Source organism: Pogona vitticeps, chromosome 5 (assembly GCF_051106095.1).
Source record: "Pogona vitticeps strain Pit_001003342236 chromosome 5, PviZW2.1, whole genome shotgun sequence".
Taxonomy (NCBI): domain Eukaryota; kingdom Metazoa; phylum Chordata; class Lepidosauria; order Squamata; family Agamidae; genus Pogona; species Pogona vitticeps.
In genome coordinates this window covers 126050358-126067291 of record NC_135787.1, presented here as the reverse complement: position 1 = coordinate 126067291, position 16934 = coordinate 126050358, and the positions used below count along the sequence as shown (strand labels likewise).

General features: G+C 39.3%; 1 protein-coding gene across 3 annotated transcripts in view; it reads left to right on the top strand.

Annotated features, from left to right (window-relative positions):
- LOC110089644 (mitogen-activated protein kinase 11) overlaps positions 1-16934 on the top strand; it is a 67819-nt gene that overhangs the window by 28279 nt on the left and 22606 nt on the right. For 2 of the 3 annotated variants that reach the window (XM_073000576.2, XM_073000574.2), the window contains exons 2-7: positions 5983-6112; positions 8712-8770; positions 10018-10129; positions 11606-11635; positions 11833-11880; positions 16384-16498. In XM_073000576.2, the coding sequence (XP_072856677.1) occupies positions 5983-6112; positions 8712-8770; positions 10018-10129; positions 11606-11635; positions 11833-11880; positions 16384-16498 (494 nt within the window). The remainder of the gene's footprint in view (positions 1-5982; positions 6113-8711; positions 8771-10017; positions 10130-11605; positions 11636-11832; positions 11881-16383; positions 16499-16934) is intronic. The other variant, XM_078376763.1, reaches the window with a different exon arrangement.

Here is a 16934-nt window from a genome sequence, read left to right as displayed (position 1 = left end):
CCCGAAAAACCCACAACAACCATCTGGCTTATTTGTTAAACCATGATTTTTGTCTATGTGCAGCTGTGACCACAGTGTTGAAATTGGTTAAAGCAAACACAACTCAGTGGTTTACATCTCTGGCTGTGTAGCCAGAGGTTGGGAGTTCAGTTCCCCACTGTTTCTCTTGACAAGGGCTGGGCTTGATGATCCATAGGGTCCCTTCCAGCTCTGCAGTTCTAAGAAAGATTACAGGAAATCTGTGATACAGAGAAATCAGCCAAGATGTGTCTATAGCAGACTTTGGTTCTGTCTTGTGCTTCCTGTGCAGTAGTTCTATTTATGCTTTTGACTCTTGTTTGACTTATTGAAAGCTACATAATGCATTTCTTTGAAATTCCACAAAACAATAAAACATGTTAAAAGACAAAGGAATTGTTTCTGTAGTCTTTATTTTAACTTAATGAGTTTGCTAATAGCTAGTTTAAACATGAACAACTGCTCTAAATCATTCCACATATTGGCTGTATCTTCTTGCATGCAGCTGTCTCTAGACGTTGGGGAATATTTCATTGTTATTGTGGCATGACCAATTATGGTGTCATTGAGATAGTTGCTCACTGTGTGATGCACACAGGAAAGCCATAACATTTATTTTGACCATTACACTTTTGGTCACATTAATGAAGCTTGCCCTGGGTGTTCTCTAGTGAAGTGTGACGAGATGAAAGGGCAACTCCTTAAAAAGCTGTAGCAAAAAATAATCTGTATAGGGATACAGAGATGAGATAAGAAACAATCCCCAGTGCTTTTTGGACTAATTGGTTATTTATCAGAAAAATTCAAATCAAACAGTTTTGGGGAAAGGTAGCCACCATAGAATTCAGTTGAGCCTTTTCTTTCCCTTCTTGCTTTTTGCATGGTATGCATACACCAGAAGATACTTCCCATTATCTCGAGGAACCGTCTGTCTGCATCTCCTACAATTAGGAACTCCTGACTCATTCCTCACCAAGACTGCACATGGAGGAGGCTGTTTTTGCCTAACGATTGTGATCACCATGAGATCCACTATACTGGGCTCAATAAATTCTCTTTGAATTCCTAAGATTTGGGGTGAATGTAAAAATGGGGAAGAGGAGACAAGAATTTGGAAAGGCAACTTTTTCCAGTACTACAATGCCCAGAATCTTTTGTGTAGCCTTAGAGTTATATTCCAAACAGTAAATTTAGAAAACTCTGCCAAGAGATATGGGAAGGGCAGAGAGAAGTTAAACAAGCAAAAAACAGCATGTTCCTGATAAGAAGGGCAAAACAGGCAAGCCCTAGATACTGTTCCTGTATCGATCTTTTGCTTTCCTATGTGTTCTGACTCTTGTCTTTCTTCTTTCACTTTTTCTTATCTCCTTCCCTCCCTCCTCCTTTTTGTTCTAGGAACAAAGCTCTGAAAAACAAAATTGGGAAGAACTTGAAGAATAAAACAATAAAACAGTACGCATTAAAAGTAAAGCATGTTTTTACAGTACACCCACAACGGCTTCAAACTACAAAGATTTTTGCTCAGTGAAATAAATATGATAGGCTCCTTGTTGCTGTCTGTTGTGAATCAGTGGGTTTAAAATGATTTCAGCTACAAGGTAGAATTCTGAAAGGATTGAGCATGCTGTAAAATACCCTTGAAATCAAATAAGACTCAAGTGTATATTGAACCACCATTGATTTTGATAGGGTTTAAGTGTAGCTGGATACTTTCTAGATGATACTCATAGAAACCGATTTAATCATTCTATCCCCCCAACAGTCATAATTCATTCTCAGATCATCATTAGATGATTTGGTATGTGGTTTCTTTTGGATTCCGTGATTTCAGTCATTCAAATTAGAGACTTGCAGTAGATCGTGTTGGACTAGGACTTTGGAGACCTGAATTCAGAGCCTTGCTCAGCCGTGGAAACTGACCATGGTGGCAAAAGTAAGATGCCCTTAGAAAATTTCACATACCTCAAACTCTATGAGGGTTGCCGTAAGTGGGAAACAACTTGACAGCATGCAATTATTGACCTCTCCTTAGATGAATTTCAGGTTTTGGAGGCTGAGAATATAGACAGGGTAGATGAGAGGAGAGGAGTTTATTCTCTCCTTCCTTGAACTTCTTTGTTTATTTGCTCTTATTATGTATAGCTGGAAGGAGAGATTGCTCATAGAGTGTAAGAGATAAGGAATGCCTTTGAGGGCTCTGTGTTCTGGTAGTCCAGTTAGAAAGCAGAAAGAGGTGGTGAAAGACAGTTGTTCAGGTCCATGGGATTTATGCTGTGGGATTCTGCAAGGGCTCCATCTTGATTCCCAAGCTGTTCAATTATTTCATATTTATTATTTTAAGGTTAGCTTATCTGGCAAAGTTATCTCAAGGAAGCTTACAGATATGATACAAAATTCACAAATAGCAATAAAATAATGAAATAAAAATAAGTCACAAAGTGGAAAATATCTCACGGAAGATTAGTAAAGAGTAACTCCTTTAACATTCCGTTCAGACTATTCTTCAGTGTCGTTTAAGGCTGAGCCTAAAATGAAAGAATTGAAAGGAAAAAAAATCTAGACGTTAACAGTATTTTTAATGAGTTAAAAGTAATCTTGCACAGAAAAGTCTTTAAAAATGTGTTCAGAAGTAATCAGTGACATAGCCAATGGGATAGACCTCGTGGAAATGAGTTCCATAAACTTCAAGCCAACAGTAGAAATGCCAATCCATCTGACTTATCTCAGTGGTGGGCCAGCATGAAGGAATCCTGATGTCAGTCCTGAGACATAGATAGGTTTATATGTCCTTTAAACATATTTGTGAAAGCACTAGGAGAAGTTATTCAGGAATTTGAGTTCTTTTAAATTGAAATAGGCATGCATAGAAGTGTACTGTAATGTTGCAAATCTATACATGTCTTCCCAGAAGTATATTGTTTTTATTATATTGCATTTCTTATTTCTCAGCATTACTCATGCATAACAGCATACCAAAGGGTCAAACCTAAACATTAGGAGTGAAGTCCTAAACATTTTCGGATGGTATGTTTGCAAAATAACTGTTTTTTTTAATTTTAGGAGGCAGATTGGCAGTTATTGGCAATTTTGGAATTGCTCCAGTTGCTGAGTTTCGTATGGGAAGGAGGATAGGCATATTCTTTTAATTTCTTACTTTTATGTTTGGTACTTTGCCATTTTGTACTATCTGTACTTTTGAGGTGGCTTGTTGATGGAACTTCAAATTTTATACAGTATGTTTTTCTCTGTTGCATATCCAGAAATATAAGGTCCAGCTTATTAAAACCATTATTATTACTACTGCTTCAATATTATATTTCATAAGAAGATGATACTATTAAAAATATAAATGTAGCTGTACATTTGGGATCCCCATCAAATCCTCTAGAGCAGCACACAACTGGCTTATTTTAATAGTATATAATAAGCAATCAGAAGAGTGTCAGAATAAATTATTCCAGGAGGAATAATAAGATTTCCTTGATCCATCATTGACTGACCTCTGGTGATGTTGTGTGGGGCCGTGCACCTCTATTCAAATATTGTTCATGTATATGAAGATACATGCACCAATCTGTCATTTCTCAAACCAAGACATTGGCTTCTTTGTTAGAGGCTCAGTAAGAGTAGGGACTGTAATGGGTTCACTTCTGGTAAATAGATCTGTAATCCAGTGCATTTCCTTTACCCCTCCACTCAGACCTGTGCCTAAAGAAGTTGATGGTATCCATGAAAGATCAGTTGAGCTTCAAGTATATACACCTCTGAAAAAGAACAGTAATCCAACCATGTTAATAAGCCAACCAAATTCACTACCCTGCAATAAGTGGCCCAGAATTACTGTCAGGGGCTAGCAGTTTACCAGCGTTGTTTGTAACAGATGGTTTAGAAGTAAGTCCCACCAATGTGATGTAATCAAGGTGAAAAAAATAAATGCAGATCAAAGCTCAGTAGGATCTGTGGTACATGCATGGAGCTTTCCATGTTCAGGAGTTTCCTGTTCTTTGCTATGATGGTAACATTTTGCGCATGCCCACACTGGTTTTCCTTCTTGTTCCTGACAGATGAGAATTCATGTCAGACATTGTCCTTTAGGCAACAGTTGCAAACAATAGATGGAGCCATTGCATACGGGGTCAGAATCCTAAATTATGTCGACTTTATTTTCAGCATGCATCAGGTTGTAATGATAGCACTTACTAGAGCAAATTCAGCTTATGAGTTATAAAAAGAGAGAGAAATGTCCAAATGATCAGGAAGCATGACAGGCGATTGGGAAGAAAAATTATGAGATAGAATCATTGTGGCTTAAAACAAGTGATCAAAACCTCAGCTATTTGTACAGAAGACTTGTTTATTGTCAGTGGCGCCCAAGGCAACCTTTTATAGCCTTGTAATTTGGGAGATGTTAATTAACAGTGCTCATGAGAAGATTACATACAGCATATCAATGTTCAACAGGCATAATGAACACTTGATACACCTAGACAGGGTGGCAGACTTTGTAATTAATAGAGGCTCCTGCCTGTTCACAAGGGGCCCAGAATTCAGATTTTAGTGCTCCCTAAGGAGTCTTGACTTGGGGATACAGAAGACAGGAAGCCAAATTAATGAAGCCAGTTTTCAGGTTTATTTGTCATGATAGTTGTGAGAAGGGTGCTAACTTGGGATTAATCCTCTGTGTTATTACAAAAAGGACTAATTTACTGAGAGCAGAGTTTTCTGTAAAGAGTTGCTGTCATGAGATAACAAAAAGTATGGAACAAACAGCAAGAGAATTTAAAAAATAAAATAAAAACGACCTATGTTTGCTTGTGCTGGCATTGTGTGGGACTTAGCCAGAGCATCCAGCCCATTCATTCATTCAGTGAAATCCTATAGTTTAGTGTAGTCACAACTAGAGTAGGCCCCTTGAATGAGCAGAGATTTGGTGAGTCAGCTCCTCCATAAGTTCCATTGATTCAGTGTGCCTACTCTAATTGTGTATTAACTGCACTAAGCAAAGGATTTCAGCCAACAAAAGTGAATTCAAGCTGATCTTGGTAAAATGCAAACTATTATTTTATCTGTTTTGTTTCAGAAAGATTGACCAGTCAGCAGGTGAAATTCTTTTGAACTTGGCCTGTGCCATGGGAATGATGTTGCCATCTGCAGCAGATTGCTGCTGATTAAAGACTCCCTTTTTCAGTTTTGAGGTGCACAGAACTTCATCTCATTTCATGCAAGCAGTGTGTACTTTGAAATTGGAAAAGAACTCTTTAATCAACAGCAATTCCCCACTGATGATGGCATTATACCTTTTGTGCAGTCAGAGGTGTGTGAGAGAAGTTTGGTCAGTACTTGCCATATCCACAGTGAAAACAACCGGCCTATTTCTATGAACTGGTGTGTTAGGGTTGTTGGGTTTGGTAACTCGTAGTCATAGTGTTTTTATATAGTTATTTCATGAGAGATAAAGAGCAATTTTTGGACAATAGAATTATTTGTGCTCTCACTGTTTCCCTGTCCTAGGCTGTTTCTGTGTCCTACAGCAATCTCATCTCCCTTTATAGCTGAAACTTGCAAGTTTAGAATGCATTGATGTGGTTCCTGATACATTCAACCTCTTGATATGATACATCTCTGGAAAAAGAAATCAAATCATTGTTTCCTTTGCATAGAAGCCCATAGGTTCACACATATTAGACAAACTCAGTTCCTTGGAATGTTTTGATGTTGTGGCTTTTTCAGTTGTGGGTTTGTGTGTGTCCATGTGTATGATGTGTAGATGGGTGGTTTCTGATAAATGGAAGTATACAGAGTAGTTGGTGCCAATGGAGTTACTGAGGTACTTTTCTCCATATGAACTCAATGAAGGAAAACAAATACAAAAGCAAACTACAAGAAATATCTGTTGGTGGCTGAGTGAGTGGGAAGCTGAAAATGTAAAAATAGAAGACTAAATTATTCCTAAATTATTTTCAGTTCAGCGTATGATACCAAGACAAGACAGAAGGTGGCAGTCAAAAAGCTTTCAAGACCTTTCCAGTCCCTCATTCATGCCAGAAGGACTTACCGGGAGCTTAGATTACTCAAGCATATGAAACATGAAAACGTGAGTGAAGAAACTGTTCTGTTGTAAATCTTTCATGGGAAGTTTGTAGTTTATTATTCATTTCCTTCAGTTAAGCTCCTCTTTAATCAATCACATGCGCATATAAGGAGCACATGCTTAGTGCAGGGCTCTTCAAAGAGTCAGGACAGTTTGTGGCCCTTGTATTCCAGTGTCTCTTGCATCTCGGTTCCTTAATGTAGCTGCACGTGCAAGGCATACTGGCCAGAATCCAGCTGTCTCCTTTTGCAATTTCCTTGTTCTCATTCCCTCCATGCCCTTAGTATCTGCTCCTGGGGACTGGGAAATCCCCCAGAGTTAGGTTTCGGGAAAACTGGAGAGGAAGGAGAGAAAGAATCCATTTTTTTTCCTGCCAATGCTGTGTAGGAAGAGAAATCACTGACAGGGCTTCTTACACCACATACCCCATGAGATCCAGGCCACTGGATGTATGTAAATCTTAAGCAGGCCCAAACAAGATAACTCAAGCAACCTTCCTATAGTGTGCACAGTAAGAGGACTAAAACACTGGGAAATGTGGAAATTGCCATCTCTTCACACACACATGGTCCCACACACCTGTGTTTTTTCTCATTTTAGGACCACAGTGTTGATGGCACATTAATAATACAATGAAAATTGTAAAGTTATGGTTGCAGGCAGCATATAAAAATGTGTTGTGCTTGCTGCAAGTACAAAAAATTGTAGAACATGATTTGATTATAATGGGAGGAACAGCTGTAACAGGAAATCAGGTCTCCTGCATCTTAATATCTCATAACCTTCATTCCATTTTGAAACACCTGGAACCTTACTTTCCATAAATAAGTATTCTTTTTACTAATTATAGTGGTGCCTCAATTTAAGACCGTAATCCGTTCCAGAAGATGGACATAACTCAAAATGGTCGTAAATCGAAGCACCACTTCCCATAAGAATGCATTGAAATGCAATTAATCCATTCCGGCCAAAGAAAAAAATCACACACACACACAAATCACTGCAAGACTCATTGGAAACGCGATTAATCCCTTCTGGCCGAAGGGGAAAAAAGAAAAGAAAAGCAATCAAGTGTTCAAGACCCATTGGAAATGCACAGAAAACAAACGGAACAGATCGGAAATGCAAAGGGGGCAGGTCTGAAATGCAAAGAAAACAAAGGAAAAAGCAAGGGAAGCATGCAGGACTCATCGGAAATGGCGGGAACCCAAAAGCAACCAACCCCCCCCCAAGACCCATGGAAAATGGTGGGGGGAAAGCCAAAAAAATAAACAAATCCCCCAAGACTCATTGGAAATGGGGAAACCCTCCCAAAAAGCAACCAACCCTCCCCAAGTCCCATCGGAAATGGGGGGGAAGCCAAAAAAACAAACCTTCCAAGACCTATCAGAAATGGGGAACCCCCCCAAAAAAGCAACCAAACCCTCAAGACCCATCACAGCACAGAAACATAACCCCCCAACTCAAAACCATGCTGCATAAACACCCAGAAGTTTTTTAAAAAGCAGAAAACAGCACCTTACCTTATAAGGGTGACCGAAGCCTCCCTGCAAACACGCACACTTTCTAACTGTTGGGGCGAAAGAGCTACAAAGAAGCAGCCTCGTCGCCACCTACAGTTAGAAATTTGAATTTTTCCCTGCCTTTTTCTGTTCGTAAGTGGAAGCTCAGGTCGCAAGTAGAAGCAAAATTTTGCGGTTGGAGCTGGTCGTAACTCGAAATGGTCGTAAGTAGGGGCATTCGTAAGTTGAGGCACAACTGTACTTTCTTGGCTTGCTCCCAGTGCATCGAGTCAATTCACTAGTCTCAGTCTTCCAGATGTTTTGGAAGATTGGACCTGTGTATAGTCTTGCACGCTCCTTCCTAACTGTGGATTTTTTTCACACTTCCTCATTTTCAGAGAACCATAATTTGACATTTATAGCCAAACTATGAAAAGGATGATATGCATAAACTAGACATTCCAATGAAAGATACCTTGAGCAGTGTGCCTGCTGTGGCAGTATTTTCATCATGTCTTGTTTCAAAGACTAGTCCCTTCTCCCCACTCAGATGGAAGCTGAGGAATCTGCTTCTCTGCATTTACAATAAAAGCCAATACGCACAAAAAAGGTGACACCACTTCCTCTCTCAAGCATGGTTATGTGCAGTGTAGGTTTGTGGTTTTTTTGGGGGGGGGGTTCTTTTTGTTTTGCTTTTGTTTTTTCTTCCATTTTATAGATTTATTCTAGGATTTACTTTTAAAATAGACATGTAGGATTTTCAAAATATAAAGCCAGATAAGATGCCTGAAGTGTTGGGAGAATGTCAAGACAAACTACTGAATCAGCATTCACTTTGCTTGTGAAATGCAGTCTGAGCTACAAGGGGGGAAAAAGCAAGTTATAATTAACATGTGCGATTTTACACCTTTTGTGGGTCCAGAATTCAAATGCGGACGTAGGCAGAACTGATTTATTTGGATTTAAGTATGTTCTGTTCTTCTCATATGAATTCCTATTGTCTTCATTCTAAAAACTTGTAGGTACAAATGGTGGTAAGCATGCAGCATCGCCTCATACACTTCTCTAGGTAAACTGAGGATTCTTCTCTTCTCTTCCAGGTTATAGGATTACTAGATGTTTTTACTCCTGCAACATCAATAGAAAATTTTAATGAAGTGTAAGTAATGTTTGCCATAAATATTGATAGCTGGTAAACCACTAAAATAAAACACTGTCCAACCAATGTTAAGGACGTTTAGTAATTAGTTGCATTAGTTAAAAGGAAGGTGATTTTCAAATGCATGTAAATACCTATGATACAACATGAATTCTTTTCTGACTTCATCTTTTCACTCACCTTGGGGAGGTGTGTGGCTTGGAAAAGTTTTTGGAAGGTGTGTGGCTTGGAAAAATGGAGGTGGGGAATTCAGGTCTCTGAATCCCTCAGCCAGCATGGGCAACATCCAGAGCAACTGGGACATTCTGGGATTTCTGGTACAAGAAGTAACTTTTCCAAGTTAGAGGCTGGAAGTATTGTTCACTTCATCACACATACCGGATCTCTGTCTGGACCAGGGCTGCAGAGGGTGCCGTTTAAAATGTTCAATAAGAAACTGCACTGTGGGGCTTTGTATAAATAAAGCATTGATTAAGAACCCTTTACCTATAGAATAAAAAGTTATCATGAAACACCATTCTGCTGGATTATTCCTGTCTTATTTCTTTTGTGAATTGCTGCTTCCCTACATTATGAATGGGGAGTCCATGGCTTTCCAGATATTTTTGACTACAATTCTCATAATCTCTGACTGTTAACCATGCTGGCAGGGACTGATGGGAATTGGAGTCAAACAGCATTTAGAAAGTAAAAAAAAAAAATCCCCTTTCCTGCTGTATGCTATTGTCCTAATCTTTTTACCTGAGTATGTTGTTATTCAGTGTACTGTTACCAAACTATCCTTTGACCTCTGTGGGCTGGATCCAAACGTCTCTTTTATCAATAAAAGAGAGTCTTTTTTAGATGGAAGGAGTTCTTTGGAACAGAGGGAGCCAGTGTTTACATCCAGACCTGTGATTACAGCAATATTAGACTGAGTTCAGTCACCTTTAGCAATTCTTTGTGTTAGATAAGATATCTAATATAGCCATTTTTAATGGTTATAGACTATAAAACATTTATACACCTTAACTGGAAATTGGAATTATACAAATTCCACTGATTTCTGCCTATTCAGTGTGCCTCACAACCCAGCTGTTTCCAAACAAAAATACTTTTTTAGATTACAAAATATACCCAGGATATATATCTAATATATCTAAGAACAAGGTTGCATCCTGTACATTTTTCTCTTGATGTCCTGCTGTACACAGCTGCACAGTCAATAGCTTCTCTAAGTCATAAGTAACCTTGTTTTATATTTGCAGGTATCTTGTCACAAATTTAATGGGTGCTGACCTGAATAATATTGTGAAGTGCCAGAAATTGACAGATGACCATATACAGTTTCTTATATATCAGTTACTTCGAGGGCTTAAGGTAAAAGTTATATGGTAGTGTGTTTCTAAAAGGTGAACTAATTACTTTAAATAGACGACTTCAAAGAAGCTGGAATCTTCCATTTCCCCTCATTCCTTCTCTCTTTCTTTGACTAGGGCTGTGACTCAGTTAAAGTAATTTGATGTCAGTGAAGAACTCCAAAATTCATATTATGGTTTTATTAGGTCAACTTTAAAAGGCACAAAAATTTGTACAGCTTTTCAAAACACCAGGTCCCCTCTTCAGGCAAAATGTTACAAAAAAACAAGCAGAGAAATGGTAAAATAAGGAAAAAAAAGATGTGATTTTAAAAGTCATGCCATGGTTTGTCTGCTATCTCAAGACAATGTCAAGGAAAGGCAGCACAGAAAGATCCACGCAGTACTAGCACAGCATCAGGCTCGCTCCACGTATTCCTTTTTTCTTGGATAGATGGAGGATATTTTTACTTTCTTCTTGCCTCTAAGTTGACCCTTCTCCTTTATACAGATCCAAGTACTAACTTTTAGGAGAGCACTTTTTTCTTTTTTTAAAAAATATAATTGCACAGAAAGAGTTTGGTGACTGAATAAGAAATAAAATTCTTCAGTGCTCAAAGCATGGACCAATCATTATTGAAGAAAGTTGAAAATGCATCCTTTTGCTAATACTAATAATCGTGTGTTGCCAAGTCAATTCTGACTCTTTCAGGGGTTTTCAGATAGAAAATATTTGGAAGTGGTCCATCATTCCCTTCTTCTGAGTCCACTTTGCGACTATGCAGCTTATTCAAAGCCACACAGGCTGGCTGTAATCATAGGAGGCGCAGTAAAGAACCGAACTCCCAACCTCTGGGTCCGCAGTCAGATACCTAGGCCATTGAGCTACTCAGCCGGCATGGTCCTGCTACTGGGTCTTATCTCTAACTGAAAATGTAAACAGGCACCCTGTAAGCTGGTGATCTTAACAAGTTAGCTACAATTCTTTATAACAAGAATTTCAGGATTAAATACTTCATTTGGCTTTTGTGTTTGTGAAAATCCAAAGTTAATCAATCATCTTTCTGTAGACTTTGTGTCAAACTTAATGTGTGTTTTATTGTTATCTAAGTATTTGTGGAAGTCCTGCTGTCTGACGTGAAGGTCCTCCCCTTGAATCTCAGGTGGATGGAAACCTGGCTGTGGTTAGATGGTAATTAGAGGGAAATAATGTGTACATGCTCAAGAGTATAATTTATTGAACTGCATACTGGGCCAAAAAAAAAGTGTGCTGTTCTATTGTCATTAAAATTTCATTTTTAACAATGTTGTGGCTTTTTAAAAGTCCTAATTTCAAGTTATGGTTATTCTGCCATTCCCCCCCCCCCCGTTTTTTTCTTACCTGTATTATAGCATGCTTGCTACGAACTTGGAAGTGAAGACAGAGCAACATCTCTTTCTGTCTATAACCACTTCGATTTGAGGTCAAATCCTTATCTATTCCCTCTTTGTTTTTCAGTATATTCACTCAGCCGGAATCATTCACCGGGTAAGTCATGTTAGCGGTACAATGCACTGTACTGAAATAGTTACATCACAATCCTATACATGTCTACTCAGAAGCAAATCCCATTGAATTCAGTGGGGTTTACTCCCAGTTAAGTGGGTGTCAGATTGCAGCTTTAAAGGCTGACCTCATTAACTTTAGCCTGTTTTTAATACTCTTAACTATTCATTCTGATGCAGGACCTGAAGCCCAGTAACCTAGCTGTAAATGAAGACTGTGAATTAAGGGTAGGATTCATGCTATTTTGATTACTTGAATAAAATCTGGACCAAATATATATTAGAGGAAATACATAGCTGAGCAACATCTGTTTGTGTGCAGACATCTGTTTTCAGTTTTTTACCTTTTTCGTATTGAGCAAGAAAATAAGATGTCAAAATTTTCACTAATTGTTGCTCTTTCAAATAAATGGCATGTGATAAATGTGGGGGAGTGGCTTGGTGGACCACCTGATTAACATGAACAAGATCCTTGATTCAGTCTCCAAAATCTCCAGGTAGAGCTGGTTGACACTCCTCATTGAAACTGTGGAGGGTCACTGCTGCCACTCAAGGATAACAATACTATGCTAGAGGGATTAAGGGTCTGACTCTGAGTAAGGCAACATCCCAACTGTTATACCAAATGCTCGATCTTTTAATTCATAACTGCAAATTCTCTGATTATTAATGGGTTGCTCTGAAAATGTCATCTTTTCTTTAAAGCCTTCATTGCCATTTTTATGGTGCCTTTTTGCATGAAAGATTAATTCCGTTTTGAGAAAGGTAGATGAAAAGGTAGCTGTGACAGATTTACAAACAGTTGTGATTACAGTGTAGAAATGGCATTTTGAAAAGAAGATACAGAGGACTAAATTTGATTTTAGTCCCAAATAGAGTAGATTCTTTGAAATCAATGAGACTTGCATTTACTAACTTGGCTAACAAGCCCCATTGATTTGAATGCATCTCACTCTACTTGGAACTGAAACTGGATTTAGCCCATTAGTAAGAAGCTATTATGATAATAGCTATTCCATCAACAAAATGGAATTGATTTGTGGTTTAACTTATAGAACTCGGTATTACATTATTGGTACCCATATTTCTGATTCATTGTACAAAATATCAACTGCCACACTGGGAAGTTTGGTTAATAATATTTGCATCTCAGGGCAGATTTTTAGGGATCCCATGCCAAGAAAGATTTTGCCCTTTTGGAAAAGGGTCCCCTGAATTTCTTGCACATACGTTTTTACACTGCCTATTCTATGACCAAATCAAGAACAACCTATTGCTGAACAGGTTAGTACAATGCTGCTTATTAGATTAAAACCCTTCTACCAGGTAGCAAAGTTTTTCCTAGCTGCAGTGTGTAAGAGGGCGGAGGTTGTCCCGATTACCTAATCTTTCAATGTACCTATCCCCCTGTAGTCCCTCTCATTGTTTTACTGTATATTTTCTGTCTGTATGGGTCAAATTGAATCAATAAATTGAATATTTGCATCCCACTTTTTCTCCTGTAAACTGAGAGATGAAATCTTCTGTTAATGTACCTTATATCTCCCCCCACACACACCAATGCGTTACATAAAGACACTTTTTCCAAAGGAATAATAATCTATTTGAGAACAGAGGCAAGTATAAAATGATAATGCAGTGGCCAGAATGGTTGCTGGGGTGAGGATGTTGAGAGATATCACCCCAATTCTGGTTCACCTGCACTGGTTACCAGTCCGCTTCCATGCCAGGTTCAAGCTTATGGTTTTGTTGTATACAGCCCTAAATGGTTTGGGACCTTATTACGTGCCTGAATGACCTGCCTAGGTCAGCTTCCCTTATTTGACCTTCCACCTGCGGATATTGAAACCCTGAGAAGCCATCAGAACATCAATGAGAAACTGGGCTTTATCAGCAGTGGCAGCTACCTGCGGAATTCTCTCCCACAGGAATTATGGCAGGTGCCCTCCCTCTGGATCTCTAAACATTTCCTAAAAACAGAGTTCTTTAGGGAAGCTTTTGTAGAGGCTTTTCCTAGTTAATTGGGACAATGGAGGAAGGAGAAGAAGAATATTGCACTGTATATTCTGATTTTTTTTTTACTTGTCACCATCTTGGTTGTGTGTTTATTCTCACAATAGCTGAGTATTTTAGAGTAATTATATAATCCATGTTTCTTTTCTTTGTTGTACACTGCCCAAAGGAGCAATTTGCTAGATGGACAATATATAAATTCAAAAATAAATAAATAAATAAATAATATAGGCTCCAATCCAGAAATGACTGTATGTAGTAGTAGCTGACAGTACCATGTTTTTCTGTGTATAAAATGACACTTTTCCCTAAAATCATTAGAGGAAAACTTGAGGGTCGTCTTATACACGGAAGGAGGCAGAGGTGAAGGACCAGGCACGTTCGGCCGCCTCTTGCAGCTGCCCATTGTCCCCAGTGCCACTCGTGGGCTCCCTTCAGCAGGGGACGAGGCAGCAAGATGAGCTGGAGGTAAGCCCCTGCAGCGGCGCTGGAGGAGGCAATCGGGTGGTGGCGGCGGCAGTCAATGGGCAGCTGTGAGGGGCGGCCCAGCACAGCTGCATCTCCGCCTCTTCCTGCTGCCGCCACCGCTGCCTGATTGCCTCCTACAGCGCCACTGCCAGGGCTCACCTCCAGCTCACGTCGCCACCTTGTCCCCTGCCAGAAGGAAGCCCGTGAGTGGCAGTGGAGGAGGTGATCAGGTGGCAGCAGCGGAGAAGGCAGAAGAGCAGCTGTGCTGGACCGCTCCTCGCGGCTGCCCATTGACTGCTTCTCCGCCTCCAGCAAGGGTCAAAATTGAGGGTCGTCTTATACATTGGGGATTGTATACATGGAGAAATATGGTGCTTAATGCACATCTATCACTGCTCATACACAGTTGCAACCCAACATGGGAAATACTTCTCACAGTGGCTATGCAACAAAAGGTGCAGTCTTGCAGTATGAGCCTGATCTGAAGTGGAATCCATGTCCAGAAATATTATGTAGATCCTAATGACTGAAACTGAACACTCTTCTCTTTCCTATTACATGGTATCACTAAATAGCTCTCAATGCCAACAATACATGGTGTATTTTCAGAAGATGTTCTGAATAATTCACCCTAAGAAATGCTTATGATGATACCCATACATGGAACAATACTTTTTTTTTTTTTTTTTTTTTTTTTTTTTTTTTTTTGCTCAGTATGTAGTTGAAACGATGTTGCAGCCAGATAGTTCAGGTCAAATATTTAGCATCAAGGTGCCATTGTAAAGAAATCGGTTTCATCCTTAGGACCGTAAACATGCAGTGAATTAGTTTGTTTTGCAGTCACATATTTAAGACCCAGTTAGCATTAAGGCATTATCATTATGAGATCCCACTTTTTAACTCATTTTGCACGTAACCATGAAAAGGTAGATGTCAAATTACATGGCCCTTGAATTCTCTCCTTCATGTTCCTTCATGTTCCTTAATGAAATGTTAAAAAGCTAAATCGAGCTTCACTAGTGACTTGTTGCAGAATAGTTTCTTTTCTGATAAACTTTCCTAAACCGAACGTCCTCAGAGTTTGCCATAAGGTTCTGCTAGCCAAGAAAACAACGATTTAAGATCTGTTTGTAAGTGATTCTTAGATGATTTATCTTCAGGATGTTGTGTTTCCATCTCATCTTACATGTATGTTTTGCAATTGTCCTTCAAGTAGGATTGCACATGGGGAGGATAAGGTGGAACTCAGAAGAGACAATTCCTTAGTAGAAGAGCACATGGTTTGCAAATAGTCTGATCTGGTATAAGGCAGTGTCTTATGATCCTGTGGACAAAAATGCATTTGGTAAAGCAGAGATAGGGAACATTTGTTCCTCCAGATATTATGGACTAAAACTCCTGTGATCCTTTACCATTGGCCATGCTGCATGTGGCATATTGTAGCTGAAATCTAAAATACTTTGGAGGGTATTGAGAAAGCTTGGAATAATGGTTTGTGTTATTTCACTCTGTTAAACTAATAAAAACTTCAGATGGGAGTAAAAATCCTCCTTCAGCCGCCAGCACTATTGTTGATACTCTGTTCTGTATATCATCATCAATTCTCCCAATCCTCACTGACATACTCTTCTAGGCAGCCTCATAGTTGGTTCTTTGCTAACTTTAGTCCTCTTTCAGGAAGAGAGTTATCAGAGTATCCTGCTGGATGTTGAAATATACTGTTTTTCTTATGTGCCCTTAAGTTGACTGCAACTTATGGTAACCATAAGAATAAGTTACCTCCAAAGTATCCTGTCATAAACAGTTCTGCTCAGCTCTTGCAAACTGAAGGCTGTGGCTTTCTTTATGGGATTGATTCACCTCATATTTGGTTTTTTATATATTTTTTTCCTGCTGACTTCAACTTTCCTAGCATGTTCTAGGATACTGGAATATCTGAGGTGTTCCATAATACTTTGAGTTCCCATAAAAAGTAACAGAGATTACATTATTATCTAGCAAAATTGCCCATATATTTTTGCCAAGTTACTCAGTGGTTTTCTGAGATCTATGTAAAGCCATTGTAAAGACCAGCTGCTTGAAACAAAATCTTCTAAGGTGGTACATAGAAGCTTTCTGGGGTGGAGTGGGTCACATTGGGACCAGACATTTATCTTGGCAATGCCTGGTTCAAATAAAATCACAGTAGCCAGAGTAATGAAAGTATAAATGTCTGTATAAAAAAATAATTTTTGATTCATTATTCTGTAGATTTTAGACTTCGGCTTGGCCCGGCAAACTGATGATGAAATGACAGGTTATGTGGCCACACGGTGGTACAGAGCCCCAGAAATCATGTTAAATTGGATGCATTACAATCAGACAGGTGAGACTTAAAATATTTTCCTGTTCTTTGCATATTCTGTCGACCTTAACTCCACCAGAGTTTAGCTGATCCGGGTCTGCCCCATGTCCCACTGCCCAGCTGGTTCAGTTTGACCCTGTAGTCGACGAGGAAGCCTCCTGGTTGATGGCTAGCTGTAGGTGCACTGCTTCCTGGCTGATCGGAGCCACGAAGGGGGCTATGATCAGGTCGTGAACATTATTAATTCATCACTGAGGGGGTGGGATGCTTCCCTCATGTTTAAAAGAAACCATCATCTGACCCATCATCAAATGCCCCCATTTACTGTTGGACAAGCTTAACAATTTCCGTCCAGTCACTAACATGCAATTCCTGAGCAAGGTGAAAAGAGGGTGATGGCAAATCAGCTGCAGTCATACCTGGAGGAGCAGGATTGCCTTGACCTATTCCAGTCTGG